The sequence below is a fragment of the Carya illinoinensis genome, chromosome 2 (genome assembly GCF_018687715.1).
Source record: "Carya illinoinensis cultivar Pawnee chromosome 2, C.illinoinensisPawnee_v1, whole genome shotgun sequence".
NCBI classification, from domain to species: Eukaryota; Viridiplantae; Streptophyta; class Magnoliopsida; order Fagales; family Juglandaceae; genus Carya; species Carya illinoinensis.
This window is the reverse complement of record NC_056753.1, coordinates 35,033,346-35,061,196: the sequence shown is the minus strand read 5'-3', so window position 1 is coordinate 35,061,196 and position 27,851 is coordinate 35,033,346. Positions and strand designations below refer to the sequence as shown.

General features: G+C 35.5%; 2 protein-coding genes and 1 pseudogene across 3 annotated transcripts; 2 read left to right on the top strand and 1 right to left on the bottom strand.

Moving 5' to 3' along the window:
* Nucleotides 1–27: 27 nt before the first annotated feature.
* Nucleotides 28–11,591, bottom strand: LOC122301313. 2 transcript variants are annotated; one of them, XM_043112562.1, is made up of 4 exons: nt 10,926–11,591; nt 9,646–10,500; nt 5,385–6,506; nt 28–3,356 (listed from the first exon to the last, which is right to left on the bottom strand). In XM_043112562.1, the coding sequence occupies exons 1-4, from the start codon at nt 11,089–11,091 to the stop codon at nt 295–297; spliced, it is 5,205 nt and encodes a 1,734-aa protein (XP_042968496.1). In that variant the 5' UTR covers nt 11,092–11,591; the 3' UTR covers nt 28–294. The 2 variants fall into 2 exon arrangements, with proteins under 2 accessions (XP_042968496.1, XP_042968495.1); XM_043112561.1 differs by having other exon boundaries at nt 28–3,359; nt 10,926–11,590.
* Nucleotides 11,592–16,925: 5,334 nt separating this feature from the next.
* On the top strand, nt 16,926–22,656 carry LOC122301312 (serine carboxypeptidase-like 27). Its single transcript, XM_043112560.1, has 9 exons — nt 16,926–18,184; nt 18,275–18,370; nt 18,550–18,642; nt 18,738–18,823; nt 18,939–19,199; nt 20,534–20,661; nt 20,751–20,846; nt 21,725–21,830; nt 22,264–22,656. The coding sequence occupies exons 1-9, from the start codon at nt 17,821–17,823 to the stop codon at nt 22,402–22,404; spliced, it is 1,371 nt and encodes a 456-aa protein (XP_042968494.1). The 5' UTR covers nt 16,926–17,820; the 3' UTR covers nt 22,405–22,656.
* On the top strand, nt 22,631–26,200 carry LOC122301916 (annotated as a pseudogene).
* Nucleotides 26,201–27,851: the final 1,651 nt, after the last annotated feature.

Below are 27,851 nucleotides of genomic sequence, written 5' to 3'. Positions count from 1 at the left end.
CAAGATTGAGGCTGGCACCAGAAAGGATTGCATAAGGAATTGGAACAGGAACTGCCCCTCCCAACTTTCACAGATTATTTCTGTATTTCCATGAAGTACAACAAATTAAAGCTGCTACACCATTACAGGCACCTAAAATACTTTACCAAAAAGACGGACTTGGCGAACCTATCATTTAATTGAATAATACAAAAACTATTTTACAGCGTGCGGCAAAGAACCGCCGAGGGCCTCTTCAAGGATCGTCTGCCTGCCTATTTTACAGGAGGTGAAGAGGCCCCCGGAGCACATCTGCTACCTGCCTATGCCCCCCTTACCTCTCCAAGGTTCTTCCTCCCTAACGATGCTTCCAGTCTTCCCCCCATACTGGTCACTTTTGGCGTAGTGCATTTTAATGGCTGCGACCGGATCAGAAACACCAGTGCAGGGTCCCCCAACAAGTAATCCTCCCCTTCCTACTACATCCATTCCAACCACCCCCATTGCCTGTGGCTGTAAACTTGAGACTGCTTCAAGCCCATTTCTTCTTTGCATTTCAGAAAGAATGTCTTGCCGCTGTTTCATATCTACAGCGAAAGGCTGCATTTTAGAGCTCTCTCGATTCCCATATACCTGATAATCAACCACTCCATCGTTGCTACTTATTTCCCTCATTGGAAAAACTGATACACCGTTTGAGTTTCGTTCATTATTATTCACAACTGCCTGCAATGGTGGCGGCTCAATCTTGGAAGACAGTGTAGGACAATTACCAAAAGCACCAGGATATTTGGCCAGCAAGACAGCAGAATCAGGAAAAGACGAAAACCCATTCTGTATCCTATTCCCATCCCAGTAGCCATAACTCATTGCAACATTCTCAAGGCCCAAGTAATTGCGATCAAACTTCAGGAGATTCCCATCCACATGGTGGTGGCCAGGAAATTTTAGATTAGACAATTTGCCGCTTAACTTAGAATCTTGGATCCCCCTTTCCCCATTCTCATGAGTACCAGAATTTGATTTCTGCATAGAGGATGGGTGAGTGAGTATCTGGCCAAACAGTTTCACATCACCATTCCTGCATGGTTTATCTGTATCTGACAAACTTCGTGAACGAGATCTAGAATGAAAACTATCTTGTTCAATCTTTTGGGACAGAAGTGGAAGTTCAGCCACTGAGCTGTGAGGCTTTGAACTACTGCATTTCTGAAGAGGGCAATCCTTTGCTACAAATCGAGAGGAGATAGTCTTGCCTGACTGTGAAAGGGTTTGAGCTTCAGAAAGCTTTCTGCAACTAATATCCCCATTCATTTCTTTCTTGTTTGAGACGTGTAAAGGATAGCCCCTGAGAATCTGGGAGGATTCAACGTGATTCAAAATACGATGGCCAGACAAATGCTGGTGAAAGTCCTCTCTACTAATAGATCTAGGAGACTGCTTGTCCCTGTTCCCATGAAAATCAAGTGTCGATGACGATCTGTCTTGATTAAGTGTTTTATCACACAGAATGGATGCAAAATCTTGAGACAACAAAGTTGCAGTAGCAAGAGAATTCTGCTGCGGCAAGGGGATAACGGGAGGCTTTTCCAGAGAATCCAATTCCAAGGAAAATTTATGCTGGTACTCGGGGTTGAGACAGAAACCAGAAGAACTATCGGCAGCCAGATGAGAAACATTTCCTGCTGTGCTTGAATCTTGTATCGAGCTCGCAAAGCCAGTTGCATCTCCATCACTTTCTTCATGTTGTTTATCATTCAAACTACTTTCTGGCAACAGCAATCGTTGTCCCTCTAATTCATTTTCATATCCCACAGAAGTAACAGCTTTATTCTCCACCAAAACTCCTGAACTCAACGGAACAGGGTTGATTCCTTCTCGATTGGATACTGATTCTGCAATCGAAATACCCTGTTCAATCACTTCATCACCCCTGGATTCTGAATTGGCCAAGAAAACTGCACTTCTCAGAGCATTCACTGAATCAGACTGGTTTTTAGCGGTATCCACAACATTGTTATCACCCTGAACAACCAGCTCAGCACTATTATCTGCCTGACATGCATCAGAAACCAAAGTTTCTACAGCCTCAAAATCTTCTTCTTCCATATGTCCCATCCCATTGTTTTGCTCTGATCTGTTCAAGTCAGATTGCAAGTTCACGATCTTAGCAGGATCGGATTCATCATGGTTTGTGTTCATGGTGGTCAAAGGCAAATCATCATCCAGTTTACAGCCCAACTTTTTGCCACAGATAACCGAGCCACTCGCCGTCTCTACAACACAAGCATCTTCTGTGTCACTTCCACCTCCATTAGGATCATCACTCACTGGGGCTCCTACATTTCTAGGCCCAGGATGCATCAAATCCAGTCCAAGGCACTTCCGAGCCTTACTAAAGAAAGCCTTGCACTGGTCCCGTGATCTTGTTCTCACACACCGTGAGATCATCACAAAATCCTTGCCATAAGTTGACACCGCCTGTATAAAAATAGATTTCTCCTCGTCTGTCCAATCAGAAGGATCCATTTCCCCACAGCTCTCATCGGAACAAGTCTCATCATCAACATTCTGCGTAACATCAGGTGTCAAAGGCCGTTTTATTCGAGAGTCCACTTTTTGGCACTTCCATTCCCTGTTGCTCTCTCCAGGATCAACAGAGCTTGTGATGCAAGAACTCATAGCCTCTGATGAAAGGGAACCACACATACCAGTTAAGGCATCAGCAATAACTGTATCACTTTCATTCCCAATAATACCGAGACTACTAGACCTATCTAAAATGCCATCATCATTCCATGATGGTTTAGAATCACCATAGCCACCCAAAAAGAGTCGTCCGGCACTCGAATGTTGGCTCCTCACATGGTCATCAGCACAGGCTACCATCATTGAAGGTTTACCAAGCTTATCAAGTGAAGCAGCATTAATCTCACGAATCCTCTTTTTCTCTGACGTCACCAGATAGGTATCAGTAGAGAAGGCCTTCATTTGCTTACTGCAATCTTGCTTCTTTGATTTCTCAAAACAATCGGATTTGTGATTTTTGTAGTAGAACTCCACACAATCTGCTGTTGTCTTGTGGTCGAGAAAAGAAGCAATCTTTCTGAAGTCTTTCCCACAGATGGAAAGCTTCTGCATGAAAATTTCTCTCTCAATAGGCATCCAGGGATTGATCATAGCCCTTTCTTTCTCAACAGCACAAGGATCTTCAACTAATCCATTACTGGAGATAAACCTTGACATCATTTTTTCATTTTTGTCCAAAATTAAGGATGGCATCTTCAAAGTGTTCCTGAAAATCTTGACTTGGGAATCTGAAAGCAGCTTCCTGGTAAAATTGATCATCTCTGTCGTAGGGACAAGGTTAAGATTTCCTGCTGTAAGAACAGATAAAAAATTTATCATATAAAAAAACGATAATAAAGTAATTCAAAAAAGAACTAAGATAATATTTTTGATAGGCAGTACAAATTGTATTACGATATAAGAAATATAAATTTCTTATAATGAAAAAAGAGTGTACCACAGTACACAGGACTAACATGACAATTAAATGTTTCATCACTTTCGACCTAGCATCATTAAAATATAGTATGCCTACAAAAGAAAAACTGCATCTGGCATAAATATGCTTAGGTGTTTACAACTACGCAATCCACCCTTTTTTTAAATTAGTAAGAATTTACACACAAGGACGAACGGGGTTCCAAAGCATGGGGAATAACATGTTCTTTTTTATCGGCAAATAAGATTTTATTGATCATAAGAATAGGCAAAAGCCCATTACACAGGTCATATTCAAATCCCATGTTTTTTACCTGTTCTCGGATACCTGGTGCTAATTAAAAAAAATAAAAATTACTTCTCAAAAAAAGTCATCCATATGCTTTACTGAAAGGTTTTTTACAACTTCAGAGGCGACCGTCCAGAACCAAGTGGCATCAAATCATATCAACTCATAGAATTAGGAAATTGCTCTAACCAGGCCTAAGTGACATCAGATGAAGTAACCACTGTCATACTTGAAATCCTACCATTCTCGCATCAGATCCAACTAACACAGATCACACCCATTCTCTTGCATCATAAATCACTTAACTCAGGAAAAGAGGGATGTAGAGTTTCAATCATTGTTTTGAATTCTGTTCCGTTCTGGCCAGAATGATCTGAATTTACTGTACAGGTGTAGTAACCAGCACATTTTACACCCCATTATTCCATTTCGCTTCAAATACCAGTCCATTCTGGACAGAATTTACATTCAGGTATGATATGTATTTAGTGGCATTTTTCGTTAATTTCTTGAATTGTAATGGCAATTTCATAATTATGCACCAGTGGCAATTCCATAATTTTATGGCATGATGGCATTTTTGTAATTTCAATTCAAACCCTTTTCAGATGTCATCTCACTTTCCTAATTATTTCCTCCTCTTAAATCTCGCATATACTAGTTTACCCCCTTAGTTTCTTACTCTCAAGTTTCAAATCTAAGATATAATTTTTTTCTTAATTTTTATCATATCTTTTATTTTCAATCTATGTTATCTATGATTAATCTCTCATATATTTTAACTCTAATCATTCTAATTTTTTCTCAAATATTGGGTCATTCTATTACTTATTTTTTGTTAATTGATGTGGTAATATGCTCGAGCCCAAAATAGTGAGGGTCATTTTTTACCAATCCCTCTATTGTTGTTTAAGAATTTAATCATGAGTGTATCTTGCTTTAGGAAAGCAATTCACAATGGATAATCACCATACTTAAGATGAAATTAATCATAGAAATAATATAATTAACATCAATAGAAAATGATTGCCAAAATATTTTTAAAGATATTACCTAGATTTTTTTTCATCGGTAAAGATATTATTAGTTATAAATAATGACAAAAAGTTTCAATGTTAAAAATATAAAGATCATATCTACTTGTGTGTATACACGTTTAAACAAACAAACATAAATACATACATACATACATAAAAAAATTTTATTCCAATACCTAAACCCGTATGGTTATTAGAACAGAATTCAAAACTTTGGTTTCAATCACCTCTATATAACGCCTACCTATGTCGATGCATTTGCCAAAAAAAAAAAAGCCCCAAATAACTATTGAATAAAACTAATGGTCTGTCTCAATTACTATGGCAGTCCCTGAAGTACCATAAAAAATTAGAAAAATCACAAGGAACTAAATTTGTGAGGGAATGAAGCCAAATTCTAAGGAAAGGATATCAAATTCACTATCCCAGCAAAATCAAATAGAATTTAGAATTAAAAACTACACTGAATTACAGATAAAAGAGAACCAAGTAGTTCAAATTTAGCCAGATGAAAAAAAATTCAGAGAACAATAAAATATTATAATGAGCAGCATATGATAAAAGTTTCTTACCAGGTGAAGAACAACGAGAACGAATGGAGGATCGATGCTTCTGATTCCCATTAAGAGCTGTCCGGAAGCTCAAATCAAATTTTTTCTGAGATCTTGAGCGCTGTTTCCTCACAGAAAGCAATCGTGCATCTTCCTTCCAAAGGTGTTGAGAGACTTTAAACTTAATTGTTAAAACTCTCTCCTTAAATCTTAAAAACTGCTTCCTCATTGCAAATTTTTCTTTCATCAAAGCACTAATCTGGCAAGACGAGAAATGAACAGTGCGAGAAACATCGGTCACATGTTGATCTCTTGGTAATAGATTACCAAAAACCCCACAGGCTCTATTTGCACACTCTCTGTTGGAAGCCAATATTGAATCACACAATCTATCTTCTTGATCAGTATGTGTCACCTCACTGGAAACAGGTGTACCAGTTTTTTCCCCAACAGAACCAGGCACCACAACCATATTTTCAGACTCAATTTGAATTTCATCCAAGTTACCAGAACAATCACCATGCTCCAACTTATCAGATAAAGAGTCTGCTTTCACCAAAGAAAGTGGTTCAACAAACTTAGATGTTGCAGTTCCAGGACTATCCACATCCTCATCCTTAATAGCTCCATGAATGTCTTCCAAGGCACCATTACAGAGAGGCATCTTCTGCATAACAGTGTTCACAGAAGAAATTTGCAATTGCTCGGGTCTGGGGAAAAGATTGGAAACGCCATCTTGTCCTTTACAGGGCGTTGCATTCTTCTCCATTGGCAAGGAGCTGGATCCAGCCGGACAAGGCTCGCCATTTTCAGCTTCAGATTTCAATAATTTAAGTTCATTTTCAAGCAAATCAATTTCAGACTCAGTCACCTCCAGTGCCTTCGAAAGTTCACCTTTACATAATAGCAACTTATTCATAGCAGTTGATCTCACAAAACTAGAATCCACTGAGCTTGAGTCATCAGATTGCAACAACTCATTGAGTGAAGAGCCCAAATTCGCAATCAAATTCATATCTAACTTCTCTAAACTAAAGGGAAACCCCTCGGGAAGATATATAGAACCCGCACTAGGTGAAACACATAAATTACTAATATCATTGTCAATATTCATTGCCTTGCCAAATGACTTCTCTTCCACACCTGTTACATCGATTGCCATAATATACATTAGAAAAGGTGAAAAAATATTACATGAAATTCTAACTCACTAGGGAAAATCTAAGAAAGTGCAGATATTTATTGGCAAACCATTGTTCCATTTTCGTCATTTATTTTTTTTATAATTACCATTTTCGTCGCATCATAAGAAAAAGCTTGTAAAAATTAGCTTTTTCACACCTATTACCGATCAAAAAAAATATCCACAAAAATCTCTGGCATATAGTAATTACATTAGAAGGAAAAATATATTTTTATCCGCATTTAAGGAAAAATATCTTAAAATAGCTTTTAAGGTACATAGACTATACTATTCTATTTAAAGTTAATATTTTATTTAATGGCTTTCAAAGCACATATTCTAGACTATACACATGCAGTAGACATACACACATGCAGCATGTAGCTCTAACAGTGTGTTAACAATAGTTGAGAACTTCAATACTTAACTCCATTGGTTGATTGTAATAGATTTTCATGGCATGACCTTCCATGAATTCCTTGTATCACTAAACTAGCACGCTTAGGAGTTGCTCTTGTATATGTCCCGTATACTTGGGATTTTGCCTACTCTTTTGATCAACAAAAATTTGTTTACTGATCAAAAAAAAAAAAAAAAAAAGAAACAGTCTCACCATGAGTCATATTTGCTATTTCTTTTCCTCAACAATGAGAAAAAAGTCAAGATGCATGATGTTACTTTATAAGTGGAAGACTGAGCATAGAAAATTTAAGTCAGTCAAATTACTAGGATACTACAAGAGTGCGCAAAGGGAGAAAGAAACAGGCACGTGCATGGTCAAATTACCAGATCTCTCTGGGAAAAATGGGAAAAGCATCATATCAATTTCTATCGATATAGGCAGCCCCTGGTACAGATCAGAGTCATCAGACAGTAACCAACCTTACAAGACAGAATAACCTTGATCATCCATCCCTCTGCATAGCAGAGGATGAATGTAATGACAGCCTTTATGAACCATCATCAAATCATACTTTGGGCTATGCCTATTGTTCTATTCAAAAACTTATGATTATTTATTAAAAAAAAATAATAATCAAATCATACTTTGTGTGACACAATAGATATTTCACTTCCGATTTTCTTTTTGACTTCTGTAATTCTTAATTGAGAAGAAAGAATCTTGGGATCTTAGAGAGAAACTTCATGAAGCAACAAAAATAAAAATATATATAAAAAAAATTTACAATTTGTTTTACAGGTAATCGAGAGGTTTTACTTATAATAGAAGGCAAAGCCCAAGTACACAGGATGTATACATGAGAAGTACCTAACTAAGGTTTAATCAAAAGTAGAAAATCATGGACATTTAGTCCATTAAAGTCAATGAACCCTGCCTATAAGAACAATGTTTTAAAAAAGAAAACTTTAAGCTCATCTATTGTTCTCTTGTGATCCTCAAAGCTTCTATCATTTCTCTCCCGCCAAATGCACCAGCACATACATATGGATTCCATTCTCCAGATTGCTGCCACTTGTGGGCTACCTTAGAGGCCTCCCTCGCTTGCTAGGAAATCTACCAATCCAAAAAAGCTTGCTAGGAAATCCATCAGCCGAAGAGGCATGACCCATGATACTCCGATTCCCGCAAAAAAGCCATTCCACATGGTTCTAGGCACCTGGCAATGTAAAAGCAGATGATCTCTACTGATTCACCATTCTTCTTACACATGCAACACCAGCCCATCTTTTTTACGTCTTCCCGTTTTCCCTCTCTTTCCTAGTCAAGTGCTTTCTCCAATATACACTATGTGTACTTGGATTGTGCTTTTTACGTTTTCAATCCAAAAAATAAAAAGAAATAGTTCCATAATTTTATGGTGAAAAATTCTATTCTCAATCCGGTATGTAGAACATACCTATTAAAATTCTTATATGACATGATTTGATTTGGAATATAAATTTTAAATTTTGAATCTTACAAATCAAAACTTATCATCTAAGTGATGCAGATCGTGTGCTCTACACACCGGCTTAAGAATGGAATAACTATTTTATAGTACTTAAAATTCTATCAAATATCCGAAAAATAAATCATTTTAATTAATCACTCAAATAAAAAAATATTTTTTAAATGTTAAATAAGCAAAAACTTCAACTTAAGCACCATCCTTGTCTACCACCATCTCCCAAGGTCTTCTCTCACCGAGAGATTACCAACTACATAGGCCATCTTGTGATACCTAGCCATTGATGATCTTATTTGGGTGAAATAACAACAAAATTTTGATTTGATTATAGAGCAAAGTGGACAACACTGACAATGGGAAGGTGATAGTGTTGGCATATGCCAGTGATGAATGATGATTATGGTGTTGGTTTGAATACAAGGAACCCTCATAAAGGAGCTTAGATTACTTTTTGACAGGACTTTATATCTATGGGCCAAAGCTGTAGATTTCAATGGTATTGATTTTCATTATTTTCTTGTTTCCATTTCTTCTTCCTAGATAGGTGTTACCTCTTGTATACCATCTTGTGTACTTAGACTATGCTTATTCTTATTAATATAATCATTTACTTATCAAAAAAATGAATCATGATTATAGTAGCTGGCAGTTGTGTTTTTGAATCACAACTCTATTCTAATATCCGATTAGTCATTGCTAGCATACTTAGGATAAAAAGCTAGAAATACAAAAGGAAAATTGACGAAACAAGTCATGTTTGTAGCATATACCAAAAGAAATGAATAAAATTTGCCCCTCAAAGCAAAGGGCATGTCTCCCAAGTCTAGTGACATTCTTTCGTACTTATTGACAAGTAATTTAACAAGTAACGCCAACAGAATACTAAAGATAAGCTGAGGTTCAGATATCTTGTTATTTCATTCCCTTTCACTTGATACTCTCACTCAAAGGCACCACAAGCCATGTTGTGCCCCCTAAAATAAACAACTCCATTTCATTTCAGCTAATTCAAACACCATTCTTGGTAGAGAAAATCAAATGCTACCATTTTAAACTTATAGATGGCAAGTATATCATTGATTCAAAGAGGCATCTGAAAGTATAATTTCCTTACATAAAGAGTGAAATAGACAAAGTAGATGCTTGGAAATAACTTGCAGAGAAATGAAAAAAAATATATATATCTGACCTGGTGAGGAACTGCAAGCAACTGAGGATGGAGTTGCCGGTGATGCACAATCTGAAAAACCCGCAACCCTGGGACTTTTGTCAGCCATGTTTGAAATGAAAGAATGGGTGGGTTCTGCATTACAAGCAGAAACAACAGCCCCATCTTTGTTCACGGTAACATCAGGACCCTCAACTTTCTTTTTCTCATATTTTGCCAGTCCCTCACCCCATCCAAGTCGTGGCTTCTTCTTGGAGGTAGTTTCCTCAGAAAGTGCAGCAGATGTCACACAAGCAGCTGCGTCTCCCGAAAGGGACTGGACAGGAGTTGAATTCTTCAGCTGTACATCAGCCTTCATGTCATTGGAATCCGTACCCCCCATGCTCTTCGAGCTACTTGAATGGCTGAAACCAGAACCCCGTGAAGACAGGCTTCCAGAACGGCTCCACTTAAGAGGTTTCCAGTCAGTCGAGCTTACAGAGTTCTCTGCATCGCACCTCTGGCCTGGACCCAACCCACTGACAACACCCATCTTATCATGTTGGTCTTTCAACTGAAGCTGATCCCATGTTTTCACAAAGTCAGGAGGAGATAGGCAAGTTATGGTATCATCCACAGACCTCGGATCATTATTACTCACATCAAGCAGCTTCCCAGACGTAATTGGAGACCCATTGCTTGTTTCCCAGGAATGACCTTTCCAATCTCTCTGACTAAATCTATTTTCCCTAATGCTCCTGCCGTATTTCCCATCTCCACGCAAAATAGATGGCCGGCAGCTGTCATCTTCCAGCATCTTGTCACCAGACCGAGAAGGCGCATAACCATGACCAGAATCTTCCGAAAACAGGTGCCAACCACCCTGCTTACCATGACCTTCAGAGAATATTTAACAAAAAAAGCTCAATATATCAACACAAGCAACGTATATATTCTTGCAAAAAACATAATATGTGCCCCAAACAAATGACGCACGTTATTTTCCAGATAAGATTCGTAAACCCGGATCCTCAATAACCCATGAGGCAAGTTAATCATAGATCTAAACAATAAGCATGAAACAAAATCCGAACCCCTACAGGATTATCATATACAGGAAATCCGATACCAATCCGCTTATAAAAAGTCCTTAAGATGGAATTTGTTTTATCGATAAAAACCTAAACGCTGTAAAAGACTATAAAATTATTTAAACCAAAAAAAATCATAATCATGGAAGCCCTAGATTTGGGTATTCTTAATCAGACAAACTGAAAGAGACAAGGGGCTCTGGAGGGAAGGCATGAATCGAAAGAAATCACCTGGTGGTCTGCGAAAATCGGTGGATCCCCAGCGATTGAACTCGCGGGTTCCTTGATGGAATGAATCCTTCCATCTGGCTACGGACCCTAGCGACTCCGACGACCTTTCGTGCTTCCTCTCCTTGAAGAAGTCCTTCCGGTCCCAAGGCAATGGTTCTGGCGGCATGAAAACCGACCCAATCGCATGGGCTGCCAAAACACCTAACCGCAGTCACCGCGAGGAAGAGAAAATCAAACAAAACAAGTCACCCGGAGAAGCAACTCCCAGGGGTAAAGCCAGATCGTACGGGCAGCCACGCACGAACCGTGTTCACCCCCCACAATCACCAAATCAAAAGATTGCAACCGAAAGAATCAAAATAACGACACAGAGCTGAACCCGTCGATTGCAGATCGAACGCCAACCCTAGGCGGCACCCCTTACAAGTAGTACAAACCGCGCCGTCCTAATTTGGAAGAGAGCAGATTAGATAGAAGAAGAAACTATGCCCAGAATCCAAAGTAATGGATTCGGATTATCTTCTTCGTTCTAGGGCTTGATATTGTGATATCTTCCCCTTTCTCTCTCTTTCTTGGCTGGCTGGTTGGTGGTAAACGAAAATCTGCCTTGTGGAGCGAGAGGAGTGAGAAAACGTGAGCCGATATGGGACAAAGTCACAAAGGAGAGAGCCTTCATGGAGAGAGACAGAAAAGGAAACAGAGAATCTGGCATCCGGATCTCAACCGCACTATTAAACCACTATTCAATCTAACTTCGCGTCCGCAATTAAAATTAACATTTTTTAATTTTTGTAATTTGATTTTTTAATTTTTAATATATAATTTTTCTTTCCTTTTATTTTTAATATATATTTTTTCTCTCCATCTTTTTGACCTTTTTCAATCCACTTTTCCTTTTTCCTTTGTCCCTCCTGTGTTCCCCGTCGAATTCCGGAAAATGCCCCTGGATTTAGGAATAGCGACTATTTGCTGGAGGTTCCGGTGTTGTGCACGCGCCAGATAAGTCCTCTTTTCGGCAATACCGGGTTTAGCCTTGGCCAATACTCAAAATGACAGAGCCTTCGTGTCAGCTCCTAGCCATGGTTTTTAAATTTGAATAATAAAAATTAGAAAAATCATATTTATATACTCTACAAAGTTTGAAGTTTTTTTTTTTTTAAGATCTCGAGACATATTCTTATTCAATTTCTTGAAAACACATAGAAAAATACAAGATTTTTGGATAAAAATTGATTAAAATATATTTTATTTAATGTTTGTGAGAATTGATAAGTAGATTTGAAAATTTTTGTGGATAAAATTTTTGTGAATTTCTTTTCAGAGTTTTTATAAAACTTTTTTTGTTTTGGTAAAATATTTTTTTCCCCACAAATCCTAAGCTCGCAATTAGAAGACCTTTTAAAAAGATACAGATAAAAAAATATATTTAGATGTCATTTTGATAATGAAGTGAGATGAGATGGTTTTAGATTAAAGTTAAAAGTTAAAAAAAAATATTATTAAAATATTATTTTTTGATATTATAATTATTTTAATACTTGAAAATGTTGAATTATTTATTATATTTTATATACAAATTTAAAAAATTATAATAATGAGATAATATGAGTTAATAGTATTTCTCAATCTAAATAATCTCTTTAAATTCAATTTTTTAGTACTAAACTTGATGTCTATTTGATTGAAATTATGATCTAATAATTTGGAATAAAAATATATATATTATGTTATCATTTTATTTTTATCTTATTATAATGAGATAATATTAACTTATCAATTTTTATTTTTCTATAAAAAAATTAAAAAATAAAATATTAATATAATATATAACATTATTCAAAATTATAGAAAAATATAAAATAAAATAGCCACGCATAGACAGATAAGTTGAGGTAAGAAAATAGACCTCTGTTTTTTTTCTTTTTTTCTTTTTTCTTTTTTATTTTGTGTCCCGTTTGCTCTCAATTTTGTTACTGAAATGCCATTGTAATTTGTAGAATGCCAAGCATGCCCCGGTAGACGCAATCATTGTTACAGGCCAAAAAGTGTACATGAACGAAGGCACACTGGCTATTAATATTATATTGTCTAGACATTTTGCAACTCGTTAAATATTCCACCGGCTAAATTCCAAATACCTTTTTCTTTTTCCTAAGCAAATTCCAAATACTTTTAGATTGCAGAATGAGTATTTCATAAAAATAATAATAATAATTTTTTCAAATTGGAATTTAAAATAAATTATTTATATTATTAAATAATAAAATTTAATTTATAAAATTTATATTATAAATTAAATTATGACATATAAATACTACATGGTGTATAAATCTTAAAATAACAGTACTCTTCCATAAAAAATAAGAGTGCATATTTTTATTTTATTTTTTTGTGTTGAAGAATGTAAGAAGATTTTGAGAAATATTTAAATCTTACATTTACTTTTAATTTTCTGAAATGAGATAACTATCCTTGTTCCCATGTAATGGCCGCCAATAGTGATAGTCAGCCACTTAAGTCTATGTTTGGGTATTGAGGTATTCTCAACACTTTTTACTATTATTCATTATTTTATTATTACTATTCACTTACTTATATTACTATTCTTTATTTTTTACCTACTATTTAGTACTATTCATTACTTTATTATTACTTTTCACTTATTTTTTATTACTATTCATAATTCTTCTCGACATTTCTCAACACCCAAACCCAGTAAACAGGTTGAGGTGCTAAAAAATCTTTTTAATTTTTAATTAATTGAATTATTCTACTTATTATTTAAGTATTACATATTTATTTAAATAAATAAAAAAAGATGTAGCGTGTGGGATACTAAATAAAATTATTTTGAATTTTTTAAAGCTTTGTCATTCCAATATCTATAAGAATAAAATCTTGTTGGAATAGCACTTATTCATATCGTAGACTAGTTATTTATAAATATAATCACTCCCCCATTGAAATGAGTTAATAAATAATTTATAAATAAAATTTACAAACTCATATGATTTAACGTATATAGCAATGAGATGAGAATTATGTAAATATTAATTAAATTGCTTGTAGATAATAGTAAAATTATTTGAGTTAAAAAATTTATTGAGTTTTAAAAGCAGATAGGTAAAAAGTTTAATAAAATATTATAAAGTAAAAAAAATTATTTGAATATTATTTTTTATTTTGAAATTTTAAAAAAATTTGTATTATTTGTTATATTTTGTTTTGAAATTTAAAAAAATTGTAATGGTTAGACAAAAAAGTTAAAAATTTAAAATTAATAAGTGTCTTGTGTTTGAACGATGTCTATGAATGAAATTTTGAGATAAGACATGAATCACATCTAAGTTTCCAAACAACTCCTTAATGCGGTTCATTAATACATTAACTATAAAGCTCTTATTTTAAGAAAGACTTAAAATATCACATCAAATGACGTTAATTTATTTGATTCTCTAAATGAATATTTGGAAATTATTTTTATCTTATCTCATATATTCTATTTTATTCACAAGTATCACTTAAACAAAAACACTTTTAAAATAATCATTACAACTTTCTCAAATTTTCAAATGAAAAATTAAAAAACAATTCAACTTTTTCAAATTATAAAATTATATTATAACAATATTTTTTATTCAATTTGTTTTTTTCAGAACCTAATAAATATTTAACTCAAATTACCTCACTAATATTTACAAATTATCTCATTACTATTCGTAAAATTCTCACATCATCTCATTATTGAGTGTCCCAATTCAATTGTCTGTTTGAATTCTATATTACATCAAGTCACATAGTTTATGGGTCTATTTTTATATGATATTTTTATTTATAAGTAATTTCTAATTTTTTTTTCAAAATCTTGAATTTAATGTCATAATTAATTCAAAATATAAGGGATGATTGGGGATGGGATGAAATGAGAAATCTATTAATAATAGTGAAATGATTTGTAAATGGTAGTAAAATGTTTTAAGTTAAGATGTTTTATTAGATTTTGAGAAATTAAAGAAAAAAAAGTTGAATAAACATATTATGAAGTTAAAATATTATTATAATATAATTTTTATTTTGGAGATTTGAAAATTTTACATTTTGTGTTTTGTTTGAAAGTTAGGCAAAATTATAATAATTAGATAATGATTGAATAACAAATTAAAAAATATTAATAATTAAGTGATGCTTGTGAAAAAAGATGAGATCATCAATTTTGAAAAAATTATACACATCATCTCTACATTATAAATCACACGTATTTATTTATTTTTGTTAAATTTATAGTATATGGATGATAAGTAGAATAATTTATTTAGTTTTAAAAAATACATACAATGTATGATATATAAATGATAAACAGAATGAATTGGAATTTTAAGATGAAATGAAATAAAACAATTCACAAACAATCCATAAATCTAAATTCAGAATTTTCTTTCCAAACATAGATTAAAGTGTATTTATGGCCAAAGGAAAGGGGACATTTATGTCATAACGGCCGAAACGCGATAACATTTTCGTAATCTCAGCTTTCCCGCCCTAGAATTTTCTCCTATTATTATTTAATTCTGTTTTCCGCTCAGCTCGCACTGAGACGAGGTCAAACAACGAAAGAACTAATTGCATACGTCAGCCACGACACGTGTGGACCGGCATATACGACTCACTTGGCGTTTTCCTCGGGACGCAACCAAAACGGGCCCTAGTGCTCACTTTCGAAGCTTCATACACGGCACGCTCCCTTTAATTTTAGCAGTCTTGACTCTTGATGTACTGGCTGTACACGAGTGCTCTCTTCTTCAAAGACCAAAATTACATTTGACTCCCTTTAGAATTTAAATGGCATGAAACAAAAGTCCTATAACAATTGTCGGCCGATTTGCCAGCTGATGTCCTGAGCAGGTCAACTAGATATTAGAAATGTAACATGAATATGTAGTAGTTTCTCACTTTTTTATACTATTTATTATTTTATTATTATTTTTTACTTATTTTATATTATTTTATATGACTATTTATTATTATTTAATATTATTTAATTACTTTTTTATCACTATTCACAAAATATTTAAGGTCATCTCACTACCTAAACACAATCTTAAAACATTCTCATTGGCTTGACTAAAGCTTAAAGATGCCTAAAATGTAATTAATATGTGTCAAAAAAACCCCACATTAAATTAGTTATTGATAAAAGAATTTGAATGTTAGCTATAGTCATACCAAACAAAAAAGATTGTAATAATTTTGACAAATATTAAAATAATATTTGCTCACTTCAAGCAAATAAATTAAATTATACTTTTTTAATATTAAATTAATTAAAATATAATTATTATTAAAATTTAATTAAATTAGTATATTTATAAAATTTAATTAAAAATTAAATTTAAATAGAATAGAAAAATACAAATTTATGTCACATACGTGTGATCGAAGCAGTCGACCAGGCTACGGTGTGAATCGAGCTGGGTAGGGAGGGAGGGAGGCCCAAAGGAAAAAAAGCCTGCTCCCTGAGGAGTAGGTCATAATCCTTCAATCACGGACCCAAACTAAAGTTCCGACTGTTCTTTATCTCGTCGTTAAGCTTGAGTTCATCCTTCTAAAAAAAATATGGAATTATGTTTTTCTTAAGTAAGTAAGATGAAATCATGTTTTGGACAGACTCCGCGTATTTCAAAGTTCAGATTCGGGACTTTAGAAAAAAAAAAAAAGGTAGTTCTTCCAAATTCTAGCACCATCCAACTAAACTTTATGGTCCACTTGGAATGGAACAGTTATTCTTATAAAATGGTTATTTTATAGTTTGGTGTGAACGTATCAGCGACAGAATCATCTATTTTGTTGGCCTTCCAACATCAATCATCCTTACAAACGGTTAAAAAAAAAAAAAAAATTCACTGCAAAATTTGTACATTCATTTTAAAAAGATCCAGCTATTGGTAAACCTGTTTACAATTGAAGGGGCCACCAGGCAGCAGCACCGTCAGTCGGTCACAGTACAAAGATAGAGACTAGAGTAGTCAATAACGAATGGCACTCGCTATGAGTGAGCCGTGAGCGAGAGGGAGCGTGCCTTTTTGCCTTTTGCTTCTATTTTAGAGATTTTTTCATTGCTGCTGTGACCGATTAGATTAGACAGACTACTTATTGTGAGAGTCAGCTACCGCCTTTTTCTGTTACGTTCTTAAGATTCATTCCATAAAACAGATCTTAACCTTTTTGTGCGTTTCTTCAAATGTTAGCCAGTAGCCTTTGCGGAGAAGTTTTGATTCTTGAATATTCAGAATCAGAACGGGGCAAGCAACCAGCCCCCACGTGCGCCTGTTACCTATTCGGCCAATTGTCTGTTAGAAACAAACGCAATAAGAGAGAAGACAATTCAAGGTTCTGAATAAAAAGGCAGAAAAAACACAAACAAATGCCTTGTTTCAAATTGTTCATACGTCATTACAGCTCATCGCAATTATATTCATATGATTCGAATCCTCGCCGTCTATCTCTCTGTGCTTTTTAGATAAAAATTGGTTGGAAACCCGGAAATACTTTTTGGGATCTAGTTTTTTTGGCTTTGTCTGCTTCAGTCATTCAATGCTCTCAGGCTCAGGTTTTAATGCTCTGTAACCTGTAGGCGATTATCCGGAAGGAAACCCCGGATTGTTTAGTGATCTGTGCCCCTATCATTATTCATTTACGTATGCTATGCTTCCAGTGAGTGCTTGTGCTTCATTGGTCGGACCGTGTCTTTCTTTCCGTCTATCTCTCTGCTGTCTGGTTCTGTCCACTTCCTTTGATTTAGAAATCAAAAGCCAACTTCCTTGAAAACCCGGAAACGATTTCGGGATTTGCGCGTCTGGATTTGGTTCAGTTTCGTTAGCTTTTGACTTTTTTATTCATGGGTCATTGTTTATTCTCTGTTATTTGCATCTTGTTCCTTCTTGTGGGAACTTGTTTTTCTTCTCCTATTAGAGATCAGCTGAGAGATAGGATCACCGAGTTGCCAGGACAGCCAGGGAATGTGGAGTTTGCTCAGTTTTCAGGTTACGTGACTGTGAATGATCAAGCTGGAAGAGCATTGTTTTACTGGTTGGTTGAGTCATTGGCAAGTCGTGGAGCTAAGTCAAGACCACTTGTGCTGTGGCTCAACGGTGGTCCTGGTTGCTCATCAGTTGCTTATGGAGCAGCTGAGGAGATCGGACCTTTTCGTATTAGGCCCGATGGGAAGACTCTTTACTCGAATCCTTATGCTTGGAACAATTGTATGTATAAACCTGTCAAATCAATATTCATGTACTGTGTTAATGATGAAGCCTAACCTAATTTCGAAACATTTGCCGACTTTCGGACAGTGGCGAATTTGTTGTTCCTCGAATCTCCTGCTGGTGTTGGTTTTTCGTATTCGAACACAACTTCAGACTTGTACACAGCGGGTGATCAGAGAACAGGTAGCGTATTAGTTTAATTGTAATTTTTAAACAATTTTGTCATGGATGATAACGTTATACTTTATTTCGCATGCTGAGGTGTGTGGATGATTGTCAAATAACAAGTAATGCAAATTGTCAAAGTGCGTTGAATTTGACATCCTAATATTTTTTGGTGCATGGGTGCTATGCATTTGTAGCCGAAGATGCATATACATTTCTTATCCATTGGTTCGAAAGGTTTCCACAGTACAAGCACAGGGATTTCTACATTGCTGGAGAAAGTTACGCAGGTCCTGAATTACTTTATTTTTTATTTTGAATTTCAGTTTTACAAATTTTCATGGTGACTTGATCGAATCAGCTAACTTGTACCATTCTGTTTCAGGCCATTACGTTCCTCAGCTGTCTCAAATTGTTTACCAAAGAAACAAAGGAATCCAGAACCCAGTTATTAATTTCAAGGGGTTTTTGGTGAGTATAATTTTATTAGATTTAAGCCGATGTACTTTCAGTACCCAACTGGCTCATTGTAAATAACGGTCATCGTATGCATGATTTTTGTTTCTTCTTTTCTAATTTCTATCAGGTGGGAAATGCCGTTACCGACGATTACCATGATTACATTGGCACGTTTGAATACTGGTGGACCCATGGTTTGATCTCTGATTCCACCTATCGGATGTTAAGAGTTACCTGCGACTTTGGATCATCTCAGCACCCCTCACTGGAATGCATGAAGGCTCTTAAAGTTGCAGAGGTGGAGCAGGGAAACATTGATCCATATAGCATTTTCACACGGCCTTGTAATAATACTGAATCATTGAGGCGCAACTTAAGGGGTCATTATGTAAGTTCTCGTCAATTGTTTCTTTTAAATATCAACACAGATAGTAGCTCCTTTTGACTGTCAAAAGGGTAGAGAACACAAATTTTTTTTTTTTACTTAAAACATGGCTGTTACTGCCTAATGTTGTTTCTCCAAGATGTGAGGTGATGGTGCTATTTATGCTTAACATAGATATTTGAAATTTTTGTATTGCTACCTGGAACTTTGACGGTAATGGTGGAAAAGTGTTCATAGAGGTTACCCAAATGCTGCATTAGCTTCTTCCAGCACAGGTTAACAAAATGCGTAGTGATTGGCGAATTGTCAAAGGAAACTTAAAGGACGCATTTTATCTTTTTCAAATCTGAGAAATGTGTTCTCACAGTTACTGCCTTCTGAGTATTTGAGAGAGCTGTTGTATGTTGAGCTTAAACTTTAAAGCTTCTAGGGTCCCGCAGTGCTATTATGTTCTCCATAATTTTGCAAGCTGGGGGGTTGGTCTTGGGTCTCCTGGCCTCAGCACATGCTCATTCCAGCTCGTATAATTCCTTTTCCCCCTTCTCTAAGCCCATGACCTGCCCAATCATTCTAAAATTTTGTAGGAGCTTTAGCTGACATCTGATGATTAATTAGAAGCTCCAGTCAACAGCTGCTGACTAACTCTCCTTTTAAAGTTATTGCAGTTGATCATAATTATGAAACAGCACAAACACTATGTGAGCACGGTCTCTTATAGAGGTTATATAAGATTGGGTTAATGGGATCAACATTTTCTTCTATGGTTGAGTTTGGGACTTGGAAAAAAATATAACGAATAATTAATTTCAAGTTTGTGCTAATTCGACCATCATTGATGTTGGGCATTTGTTACTTTTTTGTTTTGGGCCTTGGCTTAGGAATCGTGCCTTATATTTATGGAGCTTTCAGCAGCAAAACTATGCTAAAGCTGTATTACATACATATAAAAACATACATGTATTTTTCATATGTTTTAAGTATGTGCAAATATTAAGACCTTAATAATTTTAAGATGGCAATATATGTTTTGAAACTTGCATTGCATTTCCATCCACTAAAATTTGCCTCTCTTTCTGGTATCTGTCATCACTTATGTTTCCCTATCAATTTTTTCTATCCGACTCTTGATTCAATATTGCACAAAGTAAATTCTTGTTCTGAGTTTCGTCACTACTTGTATGGGCGGGTTAAAAATGCCACCCCTTATTGTTCTGCATACTTGTCCACATCAATATCTTCTTCTTGGTGGTCGACAAATGGCTTAATACTAATTTCACCCATTAAAAGTAATCTCAAGGTTTGTTTTAGCTCATCTGTCTCTTTACTTTCGAAATCAGCCATGGATGTCCCGAGCATATGATCCCTGCTCTGAGAGGTACTCTCAAATGTACTTCAATCTCCCAGAAGTTCAGAAGGCACTCCATGCCAATACAACTATGATTTCTTATCAATGGAAAACATGCAGGTAACTGGGTAAAATTTTAGTTTCGGATACATGATAGGATTTCATTGCACATGTTGTGATGGCATCGTTGGCATATTCTTTTCTTTCAGTGACATTGTTGGTAACTACTGGGCAGATTCCCCACTCTCTATGCTTCCTCTTTATTCTGAACTCATTGCTGCTGGCCTCAGGATATGGGTGTTCAGGTCTGCCTCTCTCTCCCTATGTGTGGGTGTATGTGTGTTCCCCACTTCTCCGATTTTTCTGTGAAATTATTGAAGGTTTCAAAGCAATTTGGGGATTTAACATTACAATACTAGTAGTGGAAATAGTGCATGTCACCATATGACTTGTGAAAGTGAACTACTTGGAAATCTTTATAAAGTCCAGTTATGCTTTCTACGCAACCAATGTCAAACCTAGCACATGCATGCCCTCACAGTCCACCCATTCAACATAAGACATAACGCAACACCTTTACAATCTGGGTATCACTGAGGGCTTGCTTCACACTACAGTGCCTCAGCCACATGGTGTTATTAAGGTGGCTCTGATATCATTTATCATGACCAAAGGAAACGTTAGTCATATTTGCGCTAGAAGACTAGTCAAAGTTAAACTTATAGTTGGAGCTCATTGGAATTACAAATAAAGACCAGTTTCATTTCGTACTAAAACAAAAATGGGACTTAACACATGCACTTCGTCGCAACCCATACACTCATTATGAGACTTAACGCAACATTTTCACTCTCCTGCTTATCTTAATATTTGAAGGTCTAGAGACTGAAGTTGGAGAGAAGTCCTTTTCAATTGTGAACATGGGATCCGGAAATAAAACAACTTTATCATGTTTCTGAACTCAGCTAGGTTATAGGTGTTGACCATAGTTGTTGTTGATGTTTACCTGAGCATTTTCCTGCTGTTGGTGTTGACTGGATTGTGATTTGGCATCCTTAATTTTGTATTGGGTCTTTTATGTGTCCTGTTACCCTGTATCCAAATATTTTGATGAACTTGTGCTGACAAACTATATCTGTCGTTGTTATGTCCTGTATCCTCATTTTATGAACTCATATTTCAGTGGAGACACTGATGCAGTGGTTCCTGTGACTGCAACTCGATATTCCATTGATGCCCTGAAGCTGCCAACTATTACCAACTGGTACCCATGGTATGACAATGGAAAGGTTAGTGCTCAGAAACATAATTCTTTCCTGCCAGAAACTTGGGTACCGATTTTTAGGGAGCCATTTATTTTTCTTTGGTAGAAGTAATGTTACGATTATTCATTATGAGATGAGGTGGCCTTTATTGCTGTTATGACAATTACATGTACCGGTAACTCGAATAAACACTTGGTACTTTTTAAGTTTTGGTTGGCATGTGCTACTAAAACATCATTTGTGAGATTGGATACTAATTTATAATCAACACATGCAAAAGCAATGATTGAAATGTTATTGCTGTTAATAGAGCCATCACTTTCCCCCCCTTTGATATCTGTATGTTTTGGTTCCATAACATACATAACAATCTGAAGGTGTCTAGACGTTTGATAAACATTTTGCTATAAAATTGATGATTTATGTCCTCACAAGCTCTCTTACGTTTGTGACATAGGTTGGCGGGTGGAGCCAGGTATACAAAGGACTGACATTTGTGACAGTGACCGGAGCAGGACATGAGGTTCCACTGCATCGACCTCGTCAAGCTTTCATTCTTTTCAGATCATTTTTGGAGAACAAGCCCATGCCACGCTAAAGCCATTTCAATCCTATTCTTGACAAATAAGCACAAAGTATTATTACCGTTTATATGCAGCAGGGGGCTAGGTAAAGATAAAATAAAAGCAGCATTCCACTCGAGTGCCCCTCCATTCTTGCCCCAAGTGATGCCATTTCATAATTTTAAGTTTGCAACCATTGTTTAACTGGATTTTTTTCTACGAAAGACAATAATCATTGAAGAAAATGCCCTATTATAGTAAATGGAAATGGAATTTGTAAAGGAAAATGCTGCTGAGCCACCCGGGCGGTACTGTTCAAGTGTACTGCTTGGGAAAAAATTTTATTTTTTTATTTTTTATTTTTACTTAATGAATAAAGAAATGATTTTAAGTATATTAATATATTTTTTTATTTTTAAAAAATATTTAAATCTATTAAAAATATGAAAAGAAAAGAAAATTACAATTGGTGACACCAGTGGTAAATGCTGGCGGCATATTGGCGTTGCCCATTTGTAAATATTTAGGGTTTGTATATGAATTTTACTTAATTTTTACTGGATTCCATATTATTCTTCCGTTGTTTTGAGCTCTGGACAGTTTCGAAGAGTCAAGATCACATGGGCCACTTGGGGTTTCGACTCTGGGATAACGCACTCCTCCATTAATTCCATCGAACAAAGTCAAAAGAAGACGGTCTGACCCATCCTGTGGCTCATTATGATCCACCTCATTGTGATCCACATCGATAACTGCAAGTCAACACTTACTGCACGTTTTTGAAAAGCGGACCGCCACTGAGACTGATGTATAACCGAAGAAATTGACTGTATTTAAAAAAAAATATATTTCTTTATATATTTTTTTAAAATTAAAAAAATACCAATTTACTAATAATTATTTTTTTAATTATTAAATAAAAATATAAAAAGTAGAAAATAAAAAATGAAAAATTCAATTGGTCATTTTTATTGATTTAACTAGTTTTTTTTTTTTTTTGAAAGGAAAATGATATGCATTGATCAATTATCTAAATTTAAATAAATTTTATAAGACTTATTTCAGGCTTTATCTAAATTCAATAAAAAATTAGCACAGGATTCTACTTATTTGATCTGCACCCAATTTTTTTTAAGACGTCTTGATCGAACAAATTTGTCCATTGAAATAGCAAACGGTTTGAATTTATGGCTAATTTTAAGTTGAGTTTTGCTATATACAAGTACAATCGAGTATTAATCTGTGTATCAATACTAATTTATTCATATTTAAAATTTAAATTAATATTATTTTTAATAAAATTTACTTTTTGGTCAATCACATCATATTAGTACATAATGTTAATTTAAATTTTAAGTATGAATAAATTAGTATTGATACACAGATTAGTGCGTGACTGTACTTGTATGTAACAAAACTCTTCTAAGTTATATTCCAACCAAGTGTTCTAATTTTTAAAAATTTTTGCGATTGATCTAATCAAAATGAGTGATTATATCATATAAAAAAGAAATGATATACCGAGGCTTTACACCACACAAATCCATTTAACAAATATGTAATTTTTTTTATTTTTTATTTAAATATACATATATTTAAGCATTAATATATAATAATAAAAATGATAAATTACATGTTAATTTGATTGACTTTACTTGGTGCAGAGGTAAATTTGCTTTTGCTTGATTCCCCAGCAGGAGTAAGATTTTTCTATTCAGATAATTTGTCCGACGTATACACTGCTGGTGGCCGAAGAACAGGTCACTCTTCCACAATTTTGTTCCCTATTTTTTTGCCCAATTTTAATTGTTGAAGTTCATCACTTCCCCTTATCTAGCTTTTCATTGCTTTTGCAAGTACTGCAGCAAAAGATTCCTATACATTTATCATTAAATGATTTGAGAGGTTTGTTCACTACAAGTATAGGCCATTCTACATTGCGGGAGAAAGCTATGCAGGTTAATTTTTTTGCTCACCAAACACATTTTCCTGACTAATAATCATTTTAAACTTTTTAAAGTGGAGAACTTGCCTTAAGTACTTTGCATAAATGTGCGTTCATCAGGTCATTACATTCCTGAACTTTCTCATATTATAGTGCGGGCCAACAAGTGAATTAAGAATCCAGTCATTAATTTCAAGAGAAATGATATTTTCAGCCGTGGTTATGCAAGTGCCGCGCAGTCTTTTGAAAAAGTGAATTAATCTGGGACCTATATAAAAAAAAAAAACTAACTTTTTAATCGTAAACTCCACTCTTTTTCAAAGCGATTGCGTGACATTTACACATTCTACGACTGTAGGTAACATTACTCTAATTTCAAAGGGTTGGTAAGTCATTCGTGAAGAATCAATAAATCCCCTGCCAAAAGTTCAAATTTGGCTATTTTAAAAAAAGCAAATTCAACTCAATTCATCCTTTTATTTTTGTCATAAATTTGGAGCAGTTGGAAAATCCACTCATTGATGATTATAATGATAATATTGGTACGTTCGAGTATTGGTGGAACCATGGTTTGATATCTGATTCCTCATATGATCTACTCAACAAGTTTTGCCGAAATGTCATGATTCTATTCACTCGGAAAATATGCCACGCTGCTCGTTCTCGAGCTTCCATGGAGTTTGTAGGCATCAATCCCTATAGCATGTACAGCAGGCCTTGCTATGACGATAGGGGCGCTGCAAGGCAGAATTTAAAGCGTCCACACGAGTTGGTCAGCTCTCGTCAGCATTAATCTGGTCTCCAAGTCCTAAGTCTAGGCCGTGCACGTGCTATATATATATATATATATGGGAAAATCTTATTATGTGTGTATATATATGTGCATGTTGTCTCCGTAGGCGTAGGGTGTATTAGTTTCATGAAAAATCTTAATTACTTTAAGAAAAAAGGAATGATATTTGAGAGTTAATTTCAGGCATGGAGATTTGGAGGCAGAAATGATTGTGCCGTGATGCACACAAGAAAATACATGAACGATACAAGGGTGCAGATGGCTTTTCATGTTTACATTGCTCGGGTTCCTCGTCTTTGGAGAACTTGCAAGTACGGATATTTACATATTTATATAGAATACTCCTTTAATATTTAAGTTTGTTTCAGTATATACTGCATGCAGTGTACACACATATAGCAGCAGCAGCAGTACTAAATGGTTCATTAATGCTCCCTCCCCATTGATCTATTTGCAGTGATATTGTTAGAACTTGGTGGAGTGATTCTCCAAAATCCATGCTTCCTATCTGTAAAGAATTTAAAGAGGCTGGTATCAGGATTTGGGTCTTCAGGTAATCTTTTTAATTTATACACAAGGCCAGCTGCGTGTGTAGATAAAACATCTACAACTTTTCAAATAAGTAATGATTCATGAGTACTTCAGAATTAACTGAGTACAGCAACTCTAAAAACAGTGGTGACACGGATGCCGTTGTGCCACTGACTGCAACTCGATATTCCATTAAAGCTCTAGGGCTCAAGACCATCACCGACTGGTATCCTTGGTGAGACGACAAGCAACAGGTTTGCCATTACTCTAACCAAAATGGGAATTATTCGTTTAGTTTATACATGTTGTTCTTGTGGCTAAATCGAGAATATATATATATAAATAGTACTAAGTACTAAAAAAGCTGAATGAATAATAATATTTTGGGGTTTCCTATTTTATATTTTATGTGATTTAGGTTGGTTGGTGGAGCCAAGTATACAAGGGTCTGACCTATGTGAAGGGAGCAGGGCATGAAGTTCCTTTCAGTCAACCCCGACTCGATTTGATACTGTTTAGTCATTTTTTGAAAAACAAGCCCCCGTGGGAATATCAACATTAATATTGCTGGCCTGGTACGTGAGGGAATGCTCAATTGGGATTATTTAATTAATAGTAGACTCGACTGTTTTTAAAAAGAAATATTCGAGACTTTTTCTTTCCTTTATTATATATATTTTTGTTGGTATATGCAACTAAATGGTTGTTTAATTAGCTGTTGTCGGACCTTCGAGCCCGCAGAATATTGATCATCGTGAGAGGACGGTCATGCACTGACTGTGTCCAAATTATTCAGTAGTATTGATCAATTACTATTAATTGGCCAGGGACGTGTCTGGTTTATTTCTTTCACGACGAGGCCATGGTACATGTTAGACAGATCAACCAAAGCTCAACCACTTCCGAAGATCACTCACTGCAAGCTCAGGAATTCTCTCATACACCAGCAGCAACCCAACGATTGTCTACCACAACAACTCCATCTGTTATCCGTTATCCTTCCTAATATACAGGAATGTTTGTATTGTATATATCCGCTACTTGTAATTCAAAATACAAAACCCATTCATTGTAAATCTATATAAACAGAGCAATACACACGGCTGTGGCACTTAAGCTAGCTTATTCATTTAAACATTTTCATGGTATCATAGCCTTCTGCTCACGCAAATATTGATCCAATATCATTCGGTTCAATGACTTCCTCTAATTCCACTGTTGCCTTTATTGCTCCAAATCTCAACCAACTAGTCTCAGCCAAACTAGATGGGTCAAACTATCTCATTTGGTTGTCTCAAATGGTTCTCATACTAAAGAGTAATGATTTGATGGGTTTTATGGATGGTTCCGAACTTCCGAGCCGTGCCCATTGCAATTTCTCCTTGATGATCAAGAGAAATTCACTATTGAACTCAATCCCCAGTACATTCTTTGGCACAAAAAGGATTAGTTTGTGCTAGGACGGATTAATGCCACTTTGTCTAAAAATGCGGCTCCCTTAGTTTTTGGCATCACCTTTGCCAGGCATGCTTGGAATGCATTGGAAAAGAAATTTGTCTCCAATTCCAAATCTCGTGTTAGCCATCTCAAGCGCAAACTCCAAGCTCTAACTCAAGGTTCCTGCAAATGTTCTGCTTACCTTGATGAGGCCAAGGATATCAGTTGAGCTAAGTGCTGCTGGTAAGATTGTTGATGACGATGACTTGATCACATATTTTACTCATGTCCTAAATCCTACCTACCTGCCCTTCATGACTTCGCTGTCTCTGGCCACCAGAGATCACCCTTTGTCCTTTGATGATTTTCAAACCAAACTCCTGTCTAATGAACTTCTTTTGGAATCACAGTACAAATCTATTCCCCCGGACACAAACAATTTTGCCTTGTTTGCACCCAAGCATAATCAACAATAATTTAACTGTAAACCAAAATATTCCCCCAGGCCTAATCCAACCTTTCGTTTTTCGACATCAACCCTCCCACTCCTCTTCCTACTGCAGCAAACCATCAGCAAATACAACTCCACCCCAACAAAGATACAACTCTCCCAAACCTTTTCTCCTTGCCAGATCTATGGCTGATCTAATCATCGTGCACTTGACTGCTTTCATCGCATGGATTATGCCAATCAGGGGAGACATCCTCCTGCCCAACTAGTAGCAATGGTGGCTCACACCAATTCTGAGCATGAGAATGAAACATGGTTTGTAGAT